This window comes from Calonectris borealis, chromosome 3 (assembly GCF_964195595.1).
Source record: "Calonectris borealis chromosome 3, bCalBor7.hap1.2, whole genome shotgun sequence".
NCBI lineage: Eukaryota > Metazoa > Chordata > Aves > Procellariiformes > Procellariidae > Calonectris > Calonectris borealis.
The window spans coordinates 101,043,766-101,068,416 of NC_134314.1; the positions used below are offsets into that span (position 1 = coordinate 101,043,766).

A 24,651-nucleotide genomic window follows, 5' to 3' on the forward strand; every position below is an offset into this window, starting at 1 on the left:
CAGGTCCAGAGAAAGTTCTGCAATTCAGAGACTTAAAGAACATTTCTTTTATATTCCTTCACATACCATCAAGACCATTATGATGGCTGTAGTTTCTTTTTCCCAAAATACTTAGTGAAGAGTGATTGGAGGGTGCAAGCAGTCGTTTTGCACTTGGACTTTGAAGGCTTGGTGTTGACCTGATTACATTGGGTTTCACTGCAGGATGAATCTCTGTTTGAGACAAAAGAGACAGAGAGAGAGATTGTACATACTTGATTTAAAAAATAAACAAATAGTCTATTCAACATTAAATCTACATTTAAATTTCTAGTGAAAGGAAAGAAAGTTTCTTCAGCATGAGTGTGTTTACAAGACCTTGAATAACAATTCAAACACGAGTTTTCATACCTACAGTTCTTCCACATAAGAAAAATCTATTTCACTTTAGATTGCCTGAGTTCATGCTATGGTGTAGATGTGTAAAGATTTCAGAGACTGAAGAGATAATACAAATCAGTCTATAATAGGTCTGTGTTTACATTTTCCTACCGTTCTGAGGTTTGTATTTGAGCTACACACCTACACAGCTTTTTAAGCAAGTAAATAAAAGCATTTTACTATAATGAAATCCCCTCAATACCTCAAGCTATTCAATATTTTCTGCCACAATAACAAGTTTCAAGGGATCTTCCCAAACACACGTCACCGGGTGCAAGAAGTCAGGGAGCCAGCTAGCAGGGCTCTGAAGCTAAAACTATCCCAAAACTGCAGCAGGAACACAAAAATCCTTAAGACTGCACGGGTTCCCCAGGTACTGCCGGCCTCCCATACAGAGTCGTTATTGGGGAGTTTCAAACATCCCAGAGTATCTAACATGGTTCACAGAGTAGGATTATTTTGGAGAAGGAGGAAGACAGGTGGGTAAGGGGCAGTGAAGCGCATCTGGCCAGCACACTTCAGGGTGGCAGCTGCTGTGTTGGCCAAAAGCTGATACAGCTGTATGGAAATTTCTCCGTTATCTGCCAGATACAAGTGGCAAAAGGAGGCCTCAGTAGAGCCTGCTTGTCCTTCACCAGGAGTTTGCTGAACCAATTAACTTATTCCCATCACACATTTGGGTTCAAAAAGCCACCACTGTGTACGTCCTCGGACAGACCCAAATTTGCGAGGGAAGTCAGAGCGCCCGAGGGCAGGTCCCCATCCCTCTGACACAGCCACAGGGCACCGGCTGCCGGCACCGCGCAGGCTGCGAGGCACTCGCAGCCCCATTACGGCCGGCCACCCCATTTCCCCATGGAGCAGAAGAGACCTCTGGGCTGAGAACGTGAGGGCAGAGGGGCTGGGAGGCGGATCAGGAGAGTCAACCGTCCAAGGGGAGTAAGAAAGGGTGAAAAAAATTCATTTGGCACCCCCTTAAGTGAAAGTGCTCCCTTCTGCTTTTTTTAATAAAATAAAGCGTAGAAGCTGGGAATATGCAAAATCTAAAGTGAGGCCAGGTATCCAAGGAGGAGGCCCTGCAGCCTCTGCTATTCACAGCTATCATGCAGGAGAAACAGAAACCATTGCACAAAGTCAAAGTCCACTGCGATAGCAGATTTTTCCTCTTTCACAAATGCCAAGGAAATCTGATATCCGAGCGCTCGCCTGCCCGGCCTCGCGCTCTCGTTCCCACGGGGAGCCTTCACACGCAGCCTGGGGGTACCCAGCCCACCCACCCCGGCTGGCAACCGGCCGTGGCTGCAGGGGAGGCTGGGGGTGCGCTGCCGTAACAGTCGCGATAACCTTTAAGAGGCAGAAATAGAAAGGCGGGACAGCCAGTTTGGTCAGTATCCAAATAGGTGGAAAGGAGTAGGGCGGCCACGGTGACTTGGCCAGGCTGTGCTGGGAACAGCATGCCAGGAGGAGACAACGCCAACAATTCTCACATTTGAAAAGACTTTGCGTAACTGTTAACCACTGGTTTGGTCAGAACGTGCAACCATACCCTTAAAGCGTGAAACACCCTCATCCAAGATGCTTCAAGAGGGTCAGATTAGAAAGAGTAGAGTAGGGTGTTAGAATAGCACGGACCTAAGGCACAGGTAATTGCTTCAGGGCAGTCCTGTAGATTGGGCGGGGGGTGTGTGAAGGACAGTGTCATGTCACCGATCTTTTCACCACTTACGTAGACGAGAGCTTCTTACTGCCACTCACTGCAGTACTCATCTGCTTTTCATATTAAAAAGTTTAGGAACACCACACTCCCAGCAGATTTCATGGCATGGCCCATTTTTCATTCTGTAGAGAACAAGCGTCTGTTTTGTGTTTTTACTAAAATGGGAACAGTCTCGTGCTTAATTTTATGAACACTACTGATGGCTAAAGCAAAACTTTCGACTGAAATAGAAAGGTTTGCACTATTTGCTGAAGATGATTGGAGTTTGGATTCTAAAATGCTCATTTGGCAATCTTTTCCAGTTTTCTGAGGGAAATGATAAATTTTCAGGGCTAACACCGCTAAAATATTATTTGCCAAAGAGCTCCAGCAGCATCCACAATAATCCCAGCAGCTGGATCAACATACGAGAACTTGTAAACCGCTTCTGTCTACAGTGTATAGAAGATATAATTTTATATTTTCAGGATGAGCAAACAGTTGAAGAAGGACTTTTCTTCAAGTCTAGAGGTCACTAATCCGTTAGTTTACTACAAAGGCTGTCCTTTCTCTTTCTGCAGTAGAGGAAGGTAGCAAGACCAAGCTCTCATTTTAAGTTCTAGAAAGGAACTTTTAAACAGCCAGGACCACTTCCCAATGGACCAAGTCCTTCTTGTGGGGTCTTTACACCGTACACTCACTCACCCTCTACATACAGACTTGCTTCAAGTATTTGCATGCTGTAGATCAGCACTTTCTAACTAGCTGCTTCATCACCCCTGAGAGAGGTAGTGAGGCATTTCAGGGTTTTTGCCTGAATTATGTTATACCATCATATTATTGTATTATGGAATAATAGTAATTAGGGATCTTTTAATTCCTGCTGCTATTATCCTAGTTCTATTGCCTAGTGCTTCACTGGAAGTCTCCTAGTCACCTGCACCTTCTGCTAACTCAGAGAACTAACTATAACATCCAAATAATCCAAGCGATCCCTTTAGCCATACAACAAATAACCAGTTGGCCAGATTCAGATTATATGATCATTTCTGAAATAAAAATAAGAAACAATACTTGAACAACCTATTAGGAACCTTTATTATAAGTCCAGGTTGCAGCCTCAAACAAGTAATTAACAATAACAACTCTAAAACCTTCTATTTCCACTAATGTCACTAGGGTTAAAAAAAAAAAAAAAATTCCAAAGCAAACAAAGAAAAGTTGAAGTCTCCTACTGAGTCGCTTAAATAAGCATCCTGGATTCCAGAGGTGCTTAAGCAGCTGCACCTCTCTCTCATCTCATCTCCTCAACATGCATCCCAGCTGGAAAAGTTAGCCTGGTTTCCTCGTAACTAGGAGGTAATATAGGACATTTAATTAGCCAGGGTTTCCCCTTAGGGGGTTTGTTTAGTAAGCACAGTGATGACTGAAGAGATTACAGGGGACTAGCCCCAGCTCTCTAGAGGACAGGACCTACTTTTAATGCTCAACCTACCTCACCCGAGGAACCGGCAGCCAAGAAGCAGAACAGGGATAAAGGGAAGCGACGCCCCGGGACGTGCAGGGCACTGAAGTCCTCTCTGCCTTACCAGTAGGGCTGAAAACAGCAGTGCCCTGAGAGACACAGTTAACTGTATTCCAATAAATGTCTGTGGGAATGGCATGGAAGGAATTTAAAAAAGAAAATAAATACCTCCTGTATAAGCTATGACATGATAGTTAATGCTAAATTTTATGAGAAAAATAATGCAAGCATTACTTATTCACTGGAACATGCAAACGAACATCCCAAACAAACAAAAACCCATCACAAACTAAACTAAAAAAAAACCCCACCAAGATAAATGCCAAACAAAAAGCCATTTTCTAGCCATCCTTATACAGCTGATTCAGATGTATGTCTATAACTACACTGGCTACACTTCATATCCCTGCAATACGTATTATTTACCTTCCACGGTAGTGAGATACCTTCACGTCCCATACAGTCAAATGCTAAGCAGGCTCTGGTATATTTTAGCACTGTTAATCTTCTACAAAACCTTCGCCTAGGTACACATAATGCTGTCTGACGCTGTTCATCCATTTACTCTCATTAATCCCACAGACCTATGCTCCCAGAGGTACCAAGACAACCCCTCACCGACTACATCATGCGGCACTGAAAACACGCAGTATCTTCTAATACTACACACGCTGACGTTTCTTCTTTTGACTACCCAAACGGGGTCAGCCGGGTGAACCATCCATCTCCTGCCGGATTCCCCCACCCACAACCACAGCTCCACCAAGTCAATTAAAGGAGTCCTTTCCTCATTCACTCAGACAACAACATACGTAACGCACACAGCGGGGATGCCTGTAGGAAATTATCACTGGCTTTTTTCTTAAACTCAGGGCAGAAGGTATCAAAATTCAGTGAGAGTGGGCATTAATTCTTCATTACCCAGTTTTCTGAAGTTTGGATTTTGTTAAATTCGATGTTCTGAAAGAACAGTTATAACTACATTAATAGCTGATTTCTATTTCAGTAAGTCAAGAGACTTACTATTCTTTACTTTGTTCTAGTACAAAAAACCTCCTGTTGATTGAAGTTTTGAGAAAAACATTTAGACTGAGTTCTACCCTCACCTTTACTTCTGTAGAATGGGATTAACACACTGTAGAATTATTCACTGCTGCTCTGATCAATGGATTGATTTCTATATTCATTTGAGGATTCATATAAGGCCTCTGGGGTATCCCATCTCTCATACAATTATGTAAATATTTAATAGTGTGTGGTGGTTCCTCGCAAAAAGGATTACTTTCATTTTTTAAATAAGGAATCACAATTACTAGAATTTCTCCTCTCCCTGTTACCTTATGGGAGTCCCTTTACCTCCTGGCTATGATCAGATTTCATTGCACCTTTTAGAATTATGTCATCATATTAAGAGATCAGTGTCTCATTGTGGCTGAAGTCTGCTCCTTTCAAGTTCGTGGGAGTATTAAAAGGGGATATTCGAGGGACACAGTAGAGTAGCACTGGGCATACCGAGTATCTCATCTTCCCTTCGAGTGCTTATTTATTTAGACTACCTGCATATTTTTCACATTCTGAATTACATCAGGTTTCACTCTGCCATTTTAAACCAGTACTGGAAGGCCTCCTGCTTACATCCTGCAAGTTCAATCATCCAGTAAGTTCAATCATCCAGTTTTGCAACGGATAGCAGATCAGAATTTTTATTAGTTTCTTAACTTTATAGTTTTCTTTTTACTACAAGCATAAATCTCTCATTCTATGCATACGGGATTTTTAAGTACCAGTAAATACTGAATGTTCATTTGATTCATTTTTTCCTCTGGAGGCAGATACCCACCTAAATACCCAATGATACATGACAGTGGCTTTCTGGTGCTTTTGATCTTCAGAGGATTTCCAGCAACTTCACAATGTCGATCTGCATCTGAGAATGTTAAAGAATAAAACTCAGTTTAAATATTCTACCATTACAAATATAATTAGGATGCACCAACCAGTTTCTGACTTACATTTTTACCACAAATTTCTTTTTTCTTTTTAGCACATATTCTTCTTGTTTTCATCAATGTTAACAATGACAGATATTTAAAGGCAGGCCATGTCCTCATTCATGCAAGTGATGTTATGATTTTTTTTTTTAAAGTTAATAGAAGTTCTAACACAAATCCGATAGCATTTTTTGTCTACAAAGTCTTTCTGGAGACAGTCAGCTAGGCAAATGAAACACAGATGAAAACATCAGTACTAAAATAAAAGCAGCTCTGGCTATGAAAAAGAATTTATATGGAATTCTTCATTGATTTCTACAAGCTTGTCTGGCCCTAAACAGGGTAATACAGAGGTAAGAAGGATTTAAAGTTGGGACTACTGATTTTGGTCATGTATTACTCAGATGGTATCGTGATTCATATCATTCTTAATAAGTAAAACAGAACACAGGGGCCATCATGGCAAGACGAAGCTTAAAACCCAATCCCCAAAAAACCCTTTACTGTAAACTTTTGAACAAAGTGGTCAATTGTAACCAAGTATGACAGAGCTCAAAGGTCTCAAAGATTGGAACGTCCTGCAAAGTAAATGAAAATAAGCAGTTCAGTAACTACCTTAATTTGATGCTAAAACTGTGAACTCACAACTTAAAAGGCTCTGCGAATACAGAAGCAGAGAATCTCTCTAAATGCCGCAAACATAGAAGTGTTACTATGAAGAGGTTCACTCTTAGACAGCGGAGTCCATCAACCTAAGGCAAAAATTCACAAGACGCTAGGTTTCAGTAAATAGTTTCAAGACTACTGGAACTATGCTATCTTTTTTTTAAACTACTCAGAATGATTGGGTCATCTGTCTTCCAAAAGCACATAAGTAATCCCCATATAGGGCTTCCAGTATCCCTAGAACACAGGTATTCTGTTTTGTACAAAATTGCGTTCATGTGTTGATTGTGTAGATCTAGAATTCCCTCACATGGAATTACCTCCCACATATACATACATATGTGTACACCTTTTTTGTACAGGTTTCACATGTAGATCTGCATTTTCTAACAAGCTTTACAAGAGCTAGATATATAGTTTATAATAACTGTAATTCTACTTTGTCTCCACCTTCTGTTCTACCAAAATGTTCCCATTTGTTTCATTCCAGCACAAGATATGGAGTACATAGGTACACAAAGAGGCACACAAATTGTACATAGAACAGTTTACATTTGAGAAAAAACCCAAATTTACAGTCTCTTTATGTATTCTATCTAGCTACGTGCAAAAAACTTGTAGGTCATGAAACCACAGCAATGACTGAAATAAGTAGTTCAGTATGTTCACAGATGTTCTCAATGCAGCAGACAAGGCACAACTTAGTTCAATATATTACGGAAACTACTTGAAATTCTTACGTGCTAAGCCTAAATGGTATCTGGGAAGCCCAAAGGTTCCAAAGCCCTAATGCCGAGTACACAAAGTACTTTATTATTTTACCTTAATAACAAAATATACTGTTCCCAGTGAAAAAAGTGCACTGAGCCTAGTGCCTGGAATATTTCTAATATTCCACAACACTTGAAATATTTTAAGTGACAGAGTAGAACGATGTGTCTCCACTGTCTCCCTTGGTAAAATAAGCACAGACTATACAGTCAGTATTTTACAGTTACTTTGGGAACAGCAAAGCATCGCCTAAGAAGTAATTAGCAAGAAAATTTTCCATCTACGTGTCTTCACTGTAAAAAAGGGCATTGAATCATGGTGAGATATTAATATGCGGTCTGAGAATACAAACTGCAAAGAGAGCACCATTTCCATGCTTGAGGCAAAGCATGTTCACCAAAGATACCAGGTGGGTATTCCAAAGCACACCAATATATTAAAACAGTTAAATGTGTTTAACAGCAGCAAACTTTAATCCACAATATGGTACTCCCATGAAATATATATAATAAAGTTTATGATCTTTATGCACTACATACAGAAAAACACGAAGTTAGATTGTGCATCATTCTCAAGTGTAAAACCATAGAATAAATTTAGGTAGGAAGTTGTCAAAAACAAAATTTAAAAAAAGTCCTAAAATCAAATATGGGCTTCCAGAAGAACACTAAAAATCTTAGTAAGATCAGTGAAATAGTAGAAGCTATGAGAAATAAAAATGTATTTAAAAAAAAAAAAGGAGTATTACACTTGTTAGCATATTTTTTCAAAGCTATCAAAAGCAGAAAGTGTGCTAGTGCCTGTAGCAATAGGAGATGATCGAGGTGTAAGGAAAATATAGAAGAAAGATAAGGTCACGGCAGAAAAGCTGAATGAAGTCTTTGCAGCCACGTTCACTGCAGAGGAACTTAAACAAGCTCACTTCCAAAACCCTTTTATGAGGAAAGTGAGAGAACTGTGTCACATCGAAGCGTCCATAGGAAACATTTCAAAACAAACTGGTTAATGAATAAAAACAAGTTACCCAGGACCAGGTGGAATTCATCCAAACAGAAACTGCTGAGCACGTATACTGCTGGTGTTTAACTAATGCTTAGACTGGTCTTGGTTCAAGGGAACAAAAACACGGCAAATGTGATAACGTTCTTCAGTAAGTAGGTCTGCAGAGTGGCAAAAGGGTTGAACTATTAATAGAGGCATACAGTTAAATATGGAAACATCAAGGGAGCCAACAAAGACCTTGTAAAGGGAAAACACGTTTAATGTGTTCACATTACTCAGCGGTGTGTCCTTGCAAGAAGAGGGACGACCGCATACTGGGCCTTACTAGCCCGAGGCCAGCCCGCGGGGCGAGGGAGGTAGCCCTTCCCCTCGGACCTTGTGAAACCGCCTCCAGACGCTGCATCGAGTTTTGGGATCCCCACCATAAATGAGATACGGACATACTGGAGAAAGTACAGCTATTGAAGAGTCTGGTTTGGGGTTGGAGTATGGGGTGTACACGGAGAGTCTGAGGGAAGTGGGTCTCCTCAGCCTTGAGATGAGAAGGCCAAGGGGAGACCTGATTGCCACCTGTAACTACCTAGTGGCAGAGCACAGAGAAGACCAAGCCAGACCCTTCTCGGAGGTACAGAGGGAGAGCACAACATGCTATTGCTGTCTGTGGCAACAGACACAAGCTGGGAGACGGGAAATTCTCATTAGATGCAAGGAAAAGATTATTTACCGTGAGCTTGATCAAACACTGGAACAGGTACCCAGAGAAGCCATGGAGCCTCCATCCTTGGAGATACACAAATCTCATCTGGACAAAAGGCCCTGAGCACTTGAGCTTTGTGCAGGGGTGGGATTAGAGACCTCCGGAGGTCCCTTCCTGCCCTCACGCCCTGTAAGCCAGTGACTGCGAGTGTCAGGTCTGCCAGGATCCTCTGAAGGAATCGTGACGTGTACACATGCAGCTGATCTGGCATCCAACTTGGCATTTCAATTAGCTTTTAACAAACTCTGTCACCAAAGACCGTGGCTGCCCAGCTGTTACGGCATAAAAGAGAAGTTTTTTCCAGGTATTAGCACCCGGTTAAAATTAATTGGCTATGTAACCCTCTAAGGATCTGTGCTGTTCAACATGTAAAAGATCAGGAAAAGAGGTGATTAGAGAGTTAAAGTTTCCTGATAAGAAATTACTGAGCATAATCAAAGCTAAAACTGATTGCAAAGGGTATTAGCAGCATCAAGCAATAAATGTAAACTAATTCTTAAGGGGTAAAATGACTGTAACGTACAGATATAACGATGGGTTCTACACCACCACCGTGCAGAAGAAAATTCATGGAGTCAGTGTCAACAGCTTTCTAAAACTATCTAGACAATACTAAAGAGTGGTCACTTAAAAAGAAATTAAAATCAGAATATTAGAAATTATGATGATAGGAAAACAAAAACCATGTGACTCTCTCTAAAATGATGGGAAATCTGTACCTTGAAGTGCATGTAATTTGAGGCACCATAACCCTAAAAAGGATACAGTACAATTAGAAAAACTCCAGGGAACAACATTACGAACCACAGTGTGAAATGGATTCTTTATGAGGTTTTAAACAGACCAAGTTCTTAACCTAGAAAAGTCACGACTGTTGTGGGTATTACATAGGTCAACGAAATCAGGAATGCTATGGAGAAGCATTGATGATAGCAATGAGGTTTGTTCTTTTAGACTTGAGAGGGTTTTTTAATTATTTCTTTTTTTTAAACTAGATTTGTAGGTCTCTCAAGCTTAGAAAGACTCTCATTGGGGAGTTATTTTTCTTTGACATTCCATCACATTTCTATCAAATGAATCAGACTATCTAATGAATGTACTGTGCTCTATGTATTCCCTGAATTGTATTCTTCTTAGAAACTTTGGGGAAAAAAATAGTGTGTTCTTTTAATTATTTTACTGGCTACTAAAATCTGGCACAAATTGTATTCAAAGATAACAGTAGAGAAAATATTTTCACCCCAGATGCAGCCAAAAGATCTTCCATAACTATCAAAATCAAGGATGTGAAACATTGCTTGTGAAGCAATACCCATAAATGTTACTCAGACGAATGGGTAGTTTTATGCCAGTAAGACATAGGCTGTATGCTCACAATGACAAATCAGTAACATTTTGCACATTCTACTTAATTTTCACTTGTCTTTGTTCTATCAAACCAGATCGTAACAAGCAAGTACTGTGTACCAAACTTGTTATTAAATCTGCAGATTTAAAGGTATGTTAAGTTTTGATCATGAACAATATATCCATTTCCAGATAACTCTCTATATATTATACAGATAATATATTACCATCGACTGAAAACATTTTGACAATCATGTCTGCACAGACGGAATGTAGTTACCCAAATTTAAATTACTATAGTTAATACATAGAGTTATATTGATAAAACTATATCCGAGCAGGGGAAAAAAAATCCTCAAAAATCTTCCTGTGCTAAAGTACTAAGGTTCACAGATGCATGTATCAACATGCTTGTAAGCTGGAAACAGATCCAATCTTGTCAGTGACTGTCTGGAAAAGAACGCCCACTTTGGTTTCCTCTAATTAAGAGAGCTTCCATAGACAGGATAGTTTTGCTTAACTTCTAAAATACGTGCAATATATTCAAACTAAAAAGAAGGTATGTTGCCTAATTTAGAGCACGGGACTTTCCTCCTACTGAAACAGTTCACCCATTCTAATTATTCCTGAAAATCCATCAGACAAGTTTATTGTCAACAACTACAGTGAGTCTATTATCCTCAGGCAGAACAAAGTTTGAGATTTCCATGATGGGTTGTGCTCCTAGCAGGAGATGCCATGCCTTCTCAACCTCCTGGTGACCATCCCTAGATTGAACTGGGATGTAAATGCATCGTCTCCACTACCTCCTGCTGGCATCTGAGCAGGGGTCATGCTATATGGTTCAATAATGAGAAAAATCTAATTCTCTGCACTAACTGATGGAATAAAGAACATAGAACAGGACCTTGTTTTCTGCCAGTGGATGTAATGGGGTGAGGGAGATGATGTGGGTGGAATTACAATAATAAAAAATGCTCTGTCTGAAATCTGGTTTCACCTAAAAGATGGTTGGGCCTGAGGTTAGCATTCTTGGAGGCTTCCATGCTCCTCCAAGACAGAAGAAGTATCTGCAGATGAGTTCAGGTGGAATGCAAAAATCAATTTATTTTAAGAGCAAGCTCCAACTGGCTTGTTCAGACTTTCTTTCTCAGAACTGGGAATTCGCTTCATTTACAACCTGGCACTTCAACAAATTGCGTAAGACTAAGAAGACATAAAACCTTGTACGCTGCTGGGGTAAGTGCCCTACCATCCTTCTGTCTTTAGATTTTATGGTTTCTGAGTGTTGGTATGGTGCCTACTGCAATATAGTTGTGAAATGCAGTTACGTTTTCAAGCACAGGTTTGGCACACACACAGAGTGAGGCGAGTCTGACAAAGCATCTAAGCAGTCGTCAGAATCAAGTTTCAGCACACCAACATGGAAAACAAATTCCAAGTCAGTTCTTGGACGTCCTAACCATTTCAGGCCGTATCGCATCATGGGTGACCTGCTACTCCGGCCAGGTTATTATCTGAGCAAAACTGTAACTTTTGTAACACCAACACAGACATTCACTCAATATTGTAGTTACTCAGTGGTATTCAGCATATGAAATCATTACTGTTAATTAAACATCTCATTTAAAAATTAAAAAAATTAAAAATTACTTGCATCAAGCTATCCTTAGAAAATTATTCAAGGCATTCTCAGGAAGAGAGAGCCTATTTAGTTATAACGTTAAAATCTACAGAGTGCACTGAACACAGGTCACCAGACATAGGTACAGGAACAAAACTAGAAAACAATTTTTTTATTTACTTACTTACTAGGCTTTACTAGAGTAAGAATATGACAGTGACAATGCAGGTAAGAGCATTGTACAATTCCACAGAGAGAGATGTTGCCAGAAACAGAGTATGTGCGTGTGTGGGTGTACACACAGAGAAACATGAGTTAAATTAATTAAATGAGGTATAATCTGGTTTCCACTATTATAAAATAATTTGAATGTTGTGTTCAAAAAGCATTAACAACCGCGACTCTCTTTTTTCAATCTATGTCAGGTCTAATCAGGAAGCATTAGCATTCAAAAAGACAAAATTGCAAGGTCCAAATTTTGCTTTAAGCAAGAAGAATAACGAAAGACAGAGACTACAGGGGGAAAAAAAAAAATCTTTCTGCTCTTGATGTTAATCTGATGTGGCACTTTTTCACTCAAAGGAACAAAGAGGAAGCACTCACAGCACTGCCAGTCTGATACAACAATGACTACTTCCTGCTGAAAAGCTCAGCTTTTCACTCCTTTGTGTTAAAGCTGAACTGTGTATATAACACTTGTTCTAGTATAATGGTGAACAGCTGGATGAAAGTTTTTTCTTCTTCTGTTTTTTCTCTTCCTTAAACAAAAGCTTCATCTTCTTTCAAATTGAGTTACCTCAGTGAGTGAGAAGAAATAGGGATATGGATAAAAAGATTCACGGTTCAAGTGAACTTCTAAAATTAATCTTCCTCCATGAGTCAGCAGAAATCAGTGCAAATTACATAAATTAAAGGGTACAACGCTTTTCTCTCCGAAAATAACTCTTATTTTGTATTAAGGATTAAAAAGATAATCCTAGTCCAGCCTTAGGCACATTTCTTCCATAAAGTACAACCCATTTTATTCACACAGTGGACATATGGTTTCCTTAAATCTGAAAGCTGCTCCTGACTTGCATAGCTTTGAAAGAAGGAAACGGCCAACAGGACAACTAAATAAATAAGACAAGGACAACGAACAGAAATATTCACCAATTTCTGGATGACTGCAGAAGTAGGTGAAGAGTTTGCATGTGAGGAATGGCTGGTGTTAAAGTTCATAAGGGGAAAATAATTACTCAAAACGAGATTTTAAGCCTCCATGGAGTAAATTTCTTATAATCAACGCTGACATCATTGGCATCCCAGTTAAATATGCTGGGAAAACAATTAGCATTAATCTAGTAAACATCGTTATAAAACCAACATCTAATATTCTAAAAAGGTCTCTTCAATTCTAATACAATTAACAGTATGATGAGCCAGCATGGCTCATCTTGGAATACCGAGTGTCTGCTCCAAGAACTGCATCTTTGGAAGACCGGGAAACATAACCAAACAGCGTGAGCAGTAAAACAACGTGCTCGGCGCAGATACAAAACCTGCTGAAATATTCAGTGACTTTGCAGCAGAACTTACACACATATGCACATAAATAGACATATTGTTGCTGTCTACAACAACTCATAACCTTTTGTCATACTACTAGTGAATTTATCAGTTCTTTATATTTATTTATACAAAAAGAACAAGCATAATATAGAATTTTATTTAAAACTAAAATTTAAAACTGGAACAGACAAAAAAAAAAGATGCAACTATGATGTAATAATAAACATGGCTATCACCACCATCTGATCACCACAGTAACAAAGGGCTGTATTACAGGCCAGATTTAAATTCTTATGCATCCTCAGCTCCTTATGTCTTGACCAACCCCACTGAGAAAGAGTAAAACATATACAGATCTATACTTTCTGCTCAGCGAAAGAATAAACAAACAATATAAAATATAGGCATTTCATACTGCCCAGTAGGAAGCATGTTTTTTATGTCACGGCATTGATTTCCCCCCCCGCCCCCGATTTTTTTTTAATGACAATTTTTTGCAAGCGAATGAGGTAACAGTTATCCCCTTTTTAATTTATTTGAAATGTTTCCCCAGCCTGAAATCTGTTCAAGGCAGCCAGACTTTTATCCAATGTGTTGGTGATATGCTGGAGAAATGAAAAAATGAAAAGCAAAAGTGTATAGACAAGAAATGTTTATTGAAAAAGAAAATAAAATTAAAAGACAAAAATGGGTGGGAAGCACAGCACACAGAACTAAGAATTAAAAAAACATCTTACATTCTGCCTTAATGGCAGCACAGTTAATAGGGACAAAGGGACGTCTTGCTGCCTGCCGCAGCCGGAGGGTATTTTTGCAGACCTGACGGGCCAGTTTTGTCCAACACGTTGTGTGAAGAAAGAAAGCTTGACGTGTTTTCACTGCCGACTTTGGACTTCCAGTGTTACGAACTGGAGTTCCCTGTGTGGCCTGCCGGGACATGTGCGTTCTAACATGGGATTCCTACAAAAACAAACAAAAAATCATAACACATACATCTGAATTACAGCATTACAGAAATCCACAGTTTGGATAAATTCACAAGGCTAATCAAATAATATGTATAAGCACTATCCAAAAAAACCGAAGCTGTAAAACACAGAGTAGAGAACTCTATTGTGAGTGAACATATAATGCCATTCTAGATGAGATATTGTAGAGTCATATTAACATTTTATAGATAACACACCATTTGATTGACAAGATGACATTTGTCCATCAAAAATGCATGAAGTGGATGTTTGTTCATCTAAGACTTAGTCAAATAAAGACATGGCAGGACCTCCACACTGTTCAGTTCTACTTAAGACAGGAAAAGGATTAATAAATTGAGTTTTGTAATACCAAAGTTGAACACATACATAAAAAATCATTCTATTAAATATTCAAATCACAGCACTTGCAAAAGCACCACATCTCGTTTTAGGAAAGTTTATCTACGCAATCCTACCTCTGTAGGTTGGCTGGAAGACAGTTTATCTTCATCTGTCTGTGTGGGCATTTTCAGGCCACCATATTTCTTCCAATAAATCCAGCAAGATGCACACAATCTACATTGCATATTAGGAGGACCCCAAGAATACCATTGGTGAGACTGTGGAGCTAAGGAGGAGAAAACAGCACAAGTAAACTGGTGCATGCTACATTCAATATAATAAATCCAAATGCTGTAATAGATGGCTTTATATGGCTGTAGTATATGGCATTATAAGAGCATTATACAGCTAAACATTTAATACATTTGACATGGAGAAAATAAGAACTTGAATTTTCAGTTCATTTATTTTTTTACAAAAGCACCCCAGAAGTCAACTCCAAATGGAAATTTCGAAAATGCTTCCCTATTTACTTTCAAACCAGGGACTTTGTAGTGCCAAGAAGAGATTTTCTCCTAGGGGACTACCAAAAAAAAAAAAAAAGCCCTAAAAATCCTCCACTATTTCTAATCTTACCCTGCAAGACAGGCTTATGAAATTGCTTGTTACTTACTAGAATTACTTAAGATCTGTTTTTCATTCCTCAAGTCATGCAAAGTGAGTACTTACAAATCAAGACCCATGGAAGAAAAGGACAAGCACAGCTCCTATTGACCTTGAATATGCATATGTACCTTTATCTTCTGCGCGTTGAGACTCGTGAGCAGAAAACACTAATTTAACCTTTTTTCTTTTCTTTTTGTAATCTTTCACAAGAAAACTATTCTTTAAAAAATGTGATTTGAAAAACAAAGTATATAACTGGAACTTTCTATATACAAAATACGGTTTTAACTTAATTAGGCTTTAAGAGACAGGCAGCCATAGCAATGATAAGTGAAGAACTCTCATATGGTAGGCCTTTTCAATTCTCTCCACTTCTGCATTTTATTATATCTACTCTGATACAAACTATGTTGAAGGCTGCTATTTCAAGAAGTCCAACAAGGACCATCAGAAACAAAATACTAGGGGGAAGAAGCCCTACGCCTTTCCCCTGCCCCCCAGCAACAACAGAGGGGAAACCCCTCCTCAAAACCTCCAAAAAACTCAAAAACCCTGCAGCCTTACAGGAGAACCAAAAATAAATTTGAGTCTAGTATTCTGAAGGTAAAGGAATAACATATCAGTGCCATCGTATTAATACTACTTTATCTTTGTGTACTTTCTGAATTGTTAAAAAAAAAAATCATAAAGTGGATTTGAATATTGACCTTTAATCAATATACTGAAGGCAGCTCTAACTTAAAAGTTATTTCGCCACAGAAGTTATTGAAAATTATCCTCTATAGCATGCAAACAAAAGTACATACATTTGTTTTTAAAAAAGTGCATATTAAGATTAGCCCAGACGCCTGAACTGTTAAAAAAAAAAAAAATTTACTTACTATAGCAGCTTTCACAAGCCCGACCTATTAGTGAGGCCGGTGCCTGATAAGAGGCTCCCATTGCTCCATTGACTGCAGCAGGTTTCCCATTGTTGCTGGATATTTGATTGGGATTTGGTTTATTGCTTTAAATTAAAAAAAAAAAAAAATTAAAAAGTTATTTTACTAACCGGTTAGGCAAAATGAAAACCAACAATCTAATTCTGGAATTCTGATGTGTGGTGACAACATCTGTAAAATCTGCTCTAAACAAAAAGACTAATTTTTATACTCCTCTAGTATTTTCAGCACTGTAGGAGACTTGCTATGTAGAGAGCTGCACTGATACTCAAATTTACAGACCTTTGTAAAATGCTCTCATATGGTCTAAGCTACTTGGCAAGCTAGTAAAGACCAAGTGTCAGGGTCAAGCATTAACAAAAGCCTGACACAGCACAGAATTTAAGGGGGTTCCAGTCAACAGATAAGGCTTTAAAGGTGAGGCTGGGGTAAAGTATAACAAGTAAGAGTAGTAACACTGCCTATAATACTACAAAGCTGTCCACCCTAGAAGAGGGTCTCCTGCCTCCTATCTCAAGAAGTAGTACATAACTTCCCACCAACTGCAGTAGATGTGAATGTCTTATAACCCTGGCAAAGCTCGCCCATATAGTATCAGGCTGTTCCGTCTAGGTTCTGTTCTAAACTACCTTCTCTCTGAAAAGGCTGAAGAACTGTTGGTTTTTTTTTTTTCTATATTACATTATTGTTGTGATTATTTTACTTACTAGTACTTCAGTGAAGTAGGACTTTACGGGTCAGTTAATTCAGAGAGAATTAATATACTTCCCACTAGGTTAAGTACAGTATTTCCAAAGCTCCAACTTTGTGGGTGTTAATTACCCCTTTGACAAGCTATACTCTCAATACAAGGCTGGATACATTGATTCCCAAAATTATTATTCGTTACTTTAGGTAGCATAAAATATATTCACGATTAGTTAAAATGATTAATTGAAGAAACCTTTGCTGTATCAAGTCTCTACTCCAAATGCCAGCAAGTCTGCCTCATGCCTTCTCCTTTTTCACTATATCTAGTGAGAGACACTTTTACAATTTCCAAATACTCTTTATCAAGTACCTTGGGCTCAAGGTACAAGAGAAGGAATTGAGACACGATCAAGTCTCCCACGTTATGATCTGTTGCTTAGTTACCTTCCAGAGAAGCCATGAATGGAAAGGGACTCTCTGGTATTGAGGACAGAACCTTGTTTTTTACAGGAAATAACAAGTTCAAAAAGGTATTCAGCTTTGAGTATGAATTCTACTCAGATTTCAAATATAATAAATCAGTCTTGAAACAGAGCATTAGCAATCCATTTGCTCAAGAGTGCCCCAGACTGCACAGTTATCGAAGACTTGAGAAGTCCTACCACCTCTTACCATTGACCATGGATTTTGTCTTGACATGGAGGCAAAAGACAGGCAGTGAGAAAGATAAAGGCAAAAATCCTACATTTCAAAACAGGTTTTGTCATCCAATACAACTAGTCCCTACTGCAAACATATTGGCAGAAGTCCTGAACTGTCCACTTGGACCAAGTAAATTAAATTGAAAAAGCATTATAAAGACTGAGCATCTTACAGTTTTCCTAAAGCAGCCACTTCCCTGAGAGGGTTAGGAAACACTCCTACTTGAGTGTTCAGCTTTTTTCAAAAGGCATCATTTATCAGAGACTTGAGCTTTAAAACTCACAACATTTCTTCAGAGATGAGATTAAAAAACTGAATTTAACAGTCTGCTGTTTGTATCATTAAACCCAGTTAAGAGAAAAGTCTGTATGAAATATGGAAATGAAGCTCTATTGTATGCAATTTATACAAGTCATCAAAAAGACAGCAGTGGATTTTCGTTCATTTGGTATTCTAGTCTTCTGTTATACAAACACTCCTAACAATGGGAAATTCACATATATGTAAACTGAATATACCCACAGAAAGCTTAAAAGAATGTCATCTGTAATCCTTTCTCTTCTCATAATCTTGAGGAAATTATGAATATGAAAGAGACAGATTATATCTTGTTTCTGTAAACTACATGTAACAAAAGCAGATACAGCATCGAGTTTAAATCTAAAAAAACAGATTAAAAACGCCTCAGAAGAAAACAGATTTCATTAGAAGACTTGTTCAAAGATAAAAGATTTTGGGCTGTGTGCTACCTTTAATTTACAGCCAGAACATCTCTTGTCTCTAGCTGAAGAACAGACTGTATCAACAAGGTAAAAGTGTAATGGGAAAGTATCTGATTTTATTTTATGTAACTACATTAACAACTGCTTTTATTTTGAAATATTGCATTTACATTTACATTACAAATATGAAGTGTTGTGCTACAGGGATTCCGAAAAACTGGAAAAACTGCTTTTTAAATGATAAGGCCCTTCTTGCATGTAAGCAGTCCACATAGCACTTGATCACATTTTGTAAAACTTCCCACTGTTCCAGAACAGGCAGTTTGCAGGTCAAAGACAACAGGCTCTGTTAAGTACGAAGGTTTCACTTATGACAAGAGTTCGTGGCATTTTCTGATTATATCACTGTATATTCTGTTTGTATATTACAAATACTAAGAAAGTAACTATTAAAAAGACTAAGAAAATATCATGCATGTTACTGTTTCGATTTTACCTGTGCATTATTCAAAAAAATGACTTTATTGTTATACTTACTAGGTGGGGATGTATACTTGTTTCAATTTACTTTCTGCTTCAGCCGCTTTCAGACGTTTCTAGTTGAAAAATTAACACATTAAAATATTTTATTATATTCAAGTATGAGATTTCATAAAACTGCACACAATCCATCTTTAAATTATTTCTATTTTGTGATTCCACAAAAGCCTCCAAAACAAGTGTAGAAATCTACAAGATGAAAACCATGAAAAACAATTTCTCTATTTTTATTATTAGTTTGAAATTACAGTATACTGTCCTCCCCAGTAAAACTCACAGGCCTCACATATGACTGTAAAAACGACAATTACAATTTACATAAATTACATCTACATAAACATGTACGACATTGTGGCTAACCCTCACTGCAAAATAAGCAGAAAATAAATGAGCGAAATTGCACACGATGAGTTCCTCATCACTCACGTAACTCTTCTTGTGTGCTCTGTCAAGCCCGAGGTTAGTCTTTTATAAGCAGTACAAGGAAGTGGAACAGTAAAGTCCCCTGACTGTTAGAAATAATTAAACATCTACTTCCGTTAATGTGCCATTAAAACTGTAGCTCAGGAAGACGGCAGTAGCAGGACAGCTACACTACTATCAAGATAGTTGTGAATTTACTAAATTATTACTTTCTTCATACTTGCAACAAACTCAAAACATGTTGCGCTCAAGAAGTATTACTAACTTCTAAAATGTTGAGAAGCTTTAGTTATTTCCATATATTATACAAGTAACTAAGACGACTATTTTTTCAGCGATGGCAGAAGAAATGAACAGTAGACATCTGAACTCTGTATCCGAAACATTCGTCTGTATATAAAGATGAAGGAAAAAAGATTATTTCCATGAGCTTCCTGTACTCAAGACATTACTTCTGTTCACTTGAAGAAAAAAAAGAAAAAAAAAAAGATAAAAGGAGTTGAAACAGTCAATTTTATTAGAGAGGAAGAAAAAAAAGAGGGACACTGATATCCAGCAATAATAAATCGACACTACCTGCCTGCCTCTCAAGATTCCCCCTTTCTTTATCAGCTGTTTAAAATTCAGTCCTCCATTTCTCCTACAACAGCCAACTCTCTTCTCTGCTGTACTCCTATTTTCTGATATCCGATATCTGCAAGGCTCACAATCCACAAAGATATTTCCCACCTTGAGAAAAGTATCATCAAAAGACTCTGCTCTGAGAGTCTCTTGCCTGAGCCATGAGACAAATTACAGGTTTAATCAGCTTTTACTGGTTGAGTAGTCTGAGTAAGCCCCCTCATGTAAACCACTGCTCTTTTTCATTTCAGAAAGTTGCCTCTGTGCAACTGTTGCATCACCATAACTCTCATCTATAAAAACTGCATCTTTGAGGAGCAATCTATGACAAATGGACTCCTAAGCAGTCCGTGCCACCATAAATTAATTCCCATGCACTATGAGAGGCCTTTTCTATTTATTTCCACGATAGGTTAGTTTTTTTGGGATTTTTTTTTGGTTTTTTTTTACAGGTTTTTGCTGTTCACAGATGCCTAGTTGTGTTCAGAGCTACAGAACTGACTTCCATTGACACATCTGGTGCAGTTGCAGTCTTTTCCTAGCACCAGGCTTGGCAACACCGCACCACCTTCAACAGGCCCACAGCAGAAATGCAAACACAGTATGCTCTGCCTGCTTAAGTCAGTTTTTACAAGAGTAAGGAGAAAGAACAGCAGCAGCATGCTCCAACTCTCATAAACTGGTAGTTTTTAATCTGAGAACATTTCACAGCCCCAGCAGAAGAGCTCTCAACAGTGAACTCTTTCCACTTAACAGCTTCAGGCCACAGGCTTTCCACAACTGTCTCTTTTTCCTTTTCATATTATACCCAACAATATAGAATTTGTTTTCAAACTGAAAAAGCATGCGAGACTGCAGGGCAGCAGGTCACATGCGTTCCACAGAGGTTCATAACAAACTGGTCCCAATTCTACAAAAAGAACACATAATCTCACTGCACACCTAGCAAGACCATCAGAGCAGAAGAGAAAAACACAATAAAGGGAAAGAAATGAGGAAAGTGGCCTTGAAGCACTGTCAAAATGTGAAAGCATTTGTAGGAAGCTGAATGGCAGTGACAGTGAGAAGTGACTATACACATGAATTAAATTTTAGCATACTTTTAATACGGCATGGGGGTTGCAAGGAATGCAATTTTAGCAATTGCTTTCCTCCTTTATTTACTTTATTGTATAAAGTGAATCATATACTGCCTTCTACAAAATAATCACACAATGCCACTTCAGTATAAGCTATATTTTTATGCACTAAAACGATGGTTAACATTGCTTTCCAAAAGCAACCGAAAATGTCACAGCTTGAATTCACACTGACCTATCAACTTTTAAGTACCAAGAGAGAAGAAAGGATGCGGAAACAAAACTATCAACAAATAGTTGCAATTTCTGAGAAGAAACCTCTGCCTGTTGAAATTTAGAGGATGAAAACTGGTAAAACTGTAAAGGTTGGAAGTTGAAACTGAAAACATTTAGACAAGAAACAAAGCACCAGTTTGTAACAAAAAGGGTAATAAATCACTGGAGCAATGTAACAAAGAAAGCTGATGCTCTTCCTGAAAAAAATTTACATCTGATCTTAAACAGTAGCTATTTCAAACAAGTCTTGCAGACTGCATTGTAGGGGAGGTCAAGCTACACTAACCCAGCTTTTCACCTTTCACCTGGGCTCTACTACTTGTAATCAACTACCCATCAAAGTGAATGCTATTTCTTTTTAAGAACTCTTGTTATGAATATCAACTGACAAATATCCCAAGAAATGACCATTTCAGTACGTTAGTACTGGTTTCAACAGCGGAAATAAATAAATGAGAGGGAAATATAGTATGTTGTTGTAGTACAGTAATGTAGTTATCCTTACATATGTTCTCCCTTTTTTCTGTTGCAAAGTCTCAGTAAAAGTCTTTTTGCATTCAATCAGATTTTTAAGGAGAACACCACAAATAACGAGAACACATTTCATTCAGTGGAATGAGCCACCTGGCCTTCCTCAAACACCATATAATGTAGTGGTCATGAAAAGTGCCATATCACCAAGAATGATTACCCAAAGCCTTAATTAGTTTTGCTAGACAGGTACAGCACAAACTGAGAACTTTAACATATCTATTTCCCTTCACCTTGACTTGAAGGGAACATGCTCTGAAGGCAAGGTGGCAGCAGTATCTCCACTGCCATTAAATCACCACCTTCAGCTACCAAGCAAGAATAACATTTAGGAGCAATCATGACAAGGGAAACCTTCCTTATGCCTGACACAATGCAGCCAATTCACACAAAGAAATAAAGATAAATAAAGAGCAAATTTTCATATTAAATCACACCAATCTAGAATTCAGAGACTGTATTTTATGTGGAACATTCAAGAATGTACATCGACCTTTTTGTCTTCCCATTCCCCCAAGCTGCCCTACCCCAAGCATGATATTTAGAGAAGAATGACTTCTGAAATTGCCACTTTCTTACTGAACATATTTTCTCCCTGAAATGCATTCAATTATCACAGCTTGTTCTGGTGGGGAAAAAAACCCTACAGATACCATTTTTACCGAACTATATTATTTTTACCATTCCAGAACAAACTAAACAAGGGCAGGATGAAGTTCTGATCTCTCGTTAGGAGGGATTACAGAAATGTTAACCAGGATAGAAATGAGGTTTTTGGCCTACACCGGTTTTGTTACTGATGATCATGCATGACCTTGAAAGAACATGTCTAAAGCATTAAATCCTGTGGTCTGTTGCCATGTTCTGAGTTACAATGTTCTAAGTTTACTTAGTTACAAGTAAAACACAGGCATTTGTGAGAGTATTGAAGTTGTAGGTGACCATAAAGCCTATGTGTTTTTCTCACATGTGAAGCTAAAAAAACTAATCCTGTGGAAGGATACACAAACTCGACACACCATCACAGACCTTGATCGTTGCAGCAACAGAATCACAATGAAGCCCTAGAGAACTTTAGAAAGGGAGTCTCAGTCTTTCCCCAACCACTCCAGGGCAAGTATTTCAGAAAAATTTCACAGGAAACAAGATCAGTCTCTGAGCAACCTAAGAGTGTTGACAAAAGTCAATTTGCACTTCAATTTATCCATGGCTTTCAGTATCAATAAAATCTTTTTATCTAATTCTTCAAGATCATCCATTGCCGAATCCTTAAGAGCTGACAAACAGAACAGCAAATCTCTGCTGGCAACACCTTTCTAGGATAAAGATTAACAGTGCAAAAAAAGCGTTGAAAGTGAAATGAATGGAGACAAACCAGAAAAACATGCCTTTTATATTATTTTCTATTTGTATTATCCACAGAATTAAAAGGTCCTTGTGATAGTCCAAGAGTCTACTACGCGGTAAAACACTTTTCCCTTACTTTTCATACCCTAACAAGATGATGTAGAAACACTTTCAAATAAACCAGAACAACCTGAAGCAATCATCCTTCTGACACACTGTAACAAAATCGGGAACAATTCCAAAGATCCATCTAACAATACAGGTGTAATCACTGCAGCATAAAATTTATTTTCAACATGCTGTACATACATCACCACTAATTATGCAGCAAGTAAAGGAGCTACAGACTTAGATGTTAAATCACAAATTATAATGGAGTATTTTAAAATATTCTGTATATCTAAATCAAGGAGTAAATCTATATAGTGTACAATATCAAAAGCACTAACACTGAAATTTTGCCTAAACCTGCATAAAATATCCCAGTGTAGGTACCCAATATAATCTTATCACATTTCTGCTCCAGAGCAACCCAAAGAATTGAACATTCCGTCAGAAGGATGAACACATCCATTGTATGCAGAATGTTCTCAGTTTTGTTTTTAAATCCTGGTAATGCCAAAGTAATGTTCTATCATGGAATATCAATAAAAGGTTCATAACATTAGCAGTCACCTTTAACACAGTGTATATTCCTTTTCCTTCAGTCCCATGCACAGCTTTACAGCCTAAAGCGTTTGCTCTGCAGCCCATTTCCTTCTTATCCCATACTGCAGTAAGGACCAGGAATCACATTGCTACAAACCAGCATACAATACAAATGACTTAAAAAGCTCTTCACAGCTACATGATGTATAGAAGGCATCAGAGGATTTGACAATGCACCCTGTGAACAGCACAAAACCACTGGTCTATAGCCTAAAATATTACCTTAGGCCTCCCACTGTATTTCTTTTTAAGAATGCAAACAAGATTTTTATGCTTTAACAAGTTCAGATTTTTTAAGAACGTGGCTGACTGGTTCATGCTGAAATAGCCATTAAATTACCTGCTGCACATATCTGTCAGTGGTTTTCCACATGTAATAATATTCAATGATGCTAGTCAGCGACTTCCAAGGGAGCTGAAAAACATTTATTACAAATTAAAGTGGTTCCAAGAAATTGCAATGTCCACATCTTATTAAACACATGTTAAAATCAAGTATAGTTGATACACAAATAGTAAAATGTCAATGTATTAAATACCTACATTAAAATCCATATGGAAATAAATACATATTACTAATAATGATACACAATCTTTTCTTATAGTTAACAAAGATGCAGAATTACAACAATATTATACATCCAAATGTAATTTATTCTGTTCAAGCCATATGGTTAAACAAAATGATCAAAACAGAATCCAGATTTCCATCAGGAAGCACAGACGGTAATCTCTCTATTAT

At 38.1% G+C, this 24,651-nt stretch overlaps 1 protein-coding gene across 2 annotated transcripts in view; it reads right to left on the minus strand.

The window, feature by feature from the left end:
• Positions 1 to 24,651, minus strand: part of MTA3 (metastasis associated 1 family member 3) — a 148,326-nt gene that overhangs the window by 43,959 nt on the left and 79,716 nt on the right. For both annotated transcript variants that reach the window (XM_075146936.1, XM_075146937.1), the window contains exons 10-16: positions 24,250 to 24,324; positions 18,922 to 18,980; positions 16,211 to 16,335; positions 14,798 to 14,949; positions 14,088 to 14,310; positions 5,482 to 5,568; positions 67 to 213 (exon numbers count right to left, since the gene is read on the minus strand). In XM_075146936.1, coding sequence (XP_075003037.1) covers positions 67 to 213; positions 5,482 to 5,568; positions 14,088 to 14,310; positions 14,798 to 14,949; positions 16,211 to 16,335; positions 18,922 to 18,980; positions 24,250 to 24,324 — 868 coding nt within the window. The remainder of the gene's footprint in view (positions 1 to 66; positions 214 to 5,481; positions 5,569 to 14,087; positions 14,311 to 14,797; positions 14,950 to 16,210; positions 16,336 to 18,921; positions 18,981 to 24,249; positions 24,325 to 24,651) is intronic.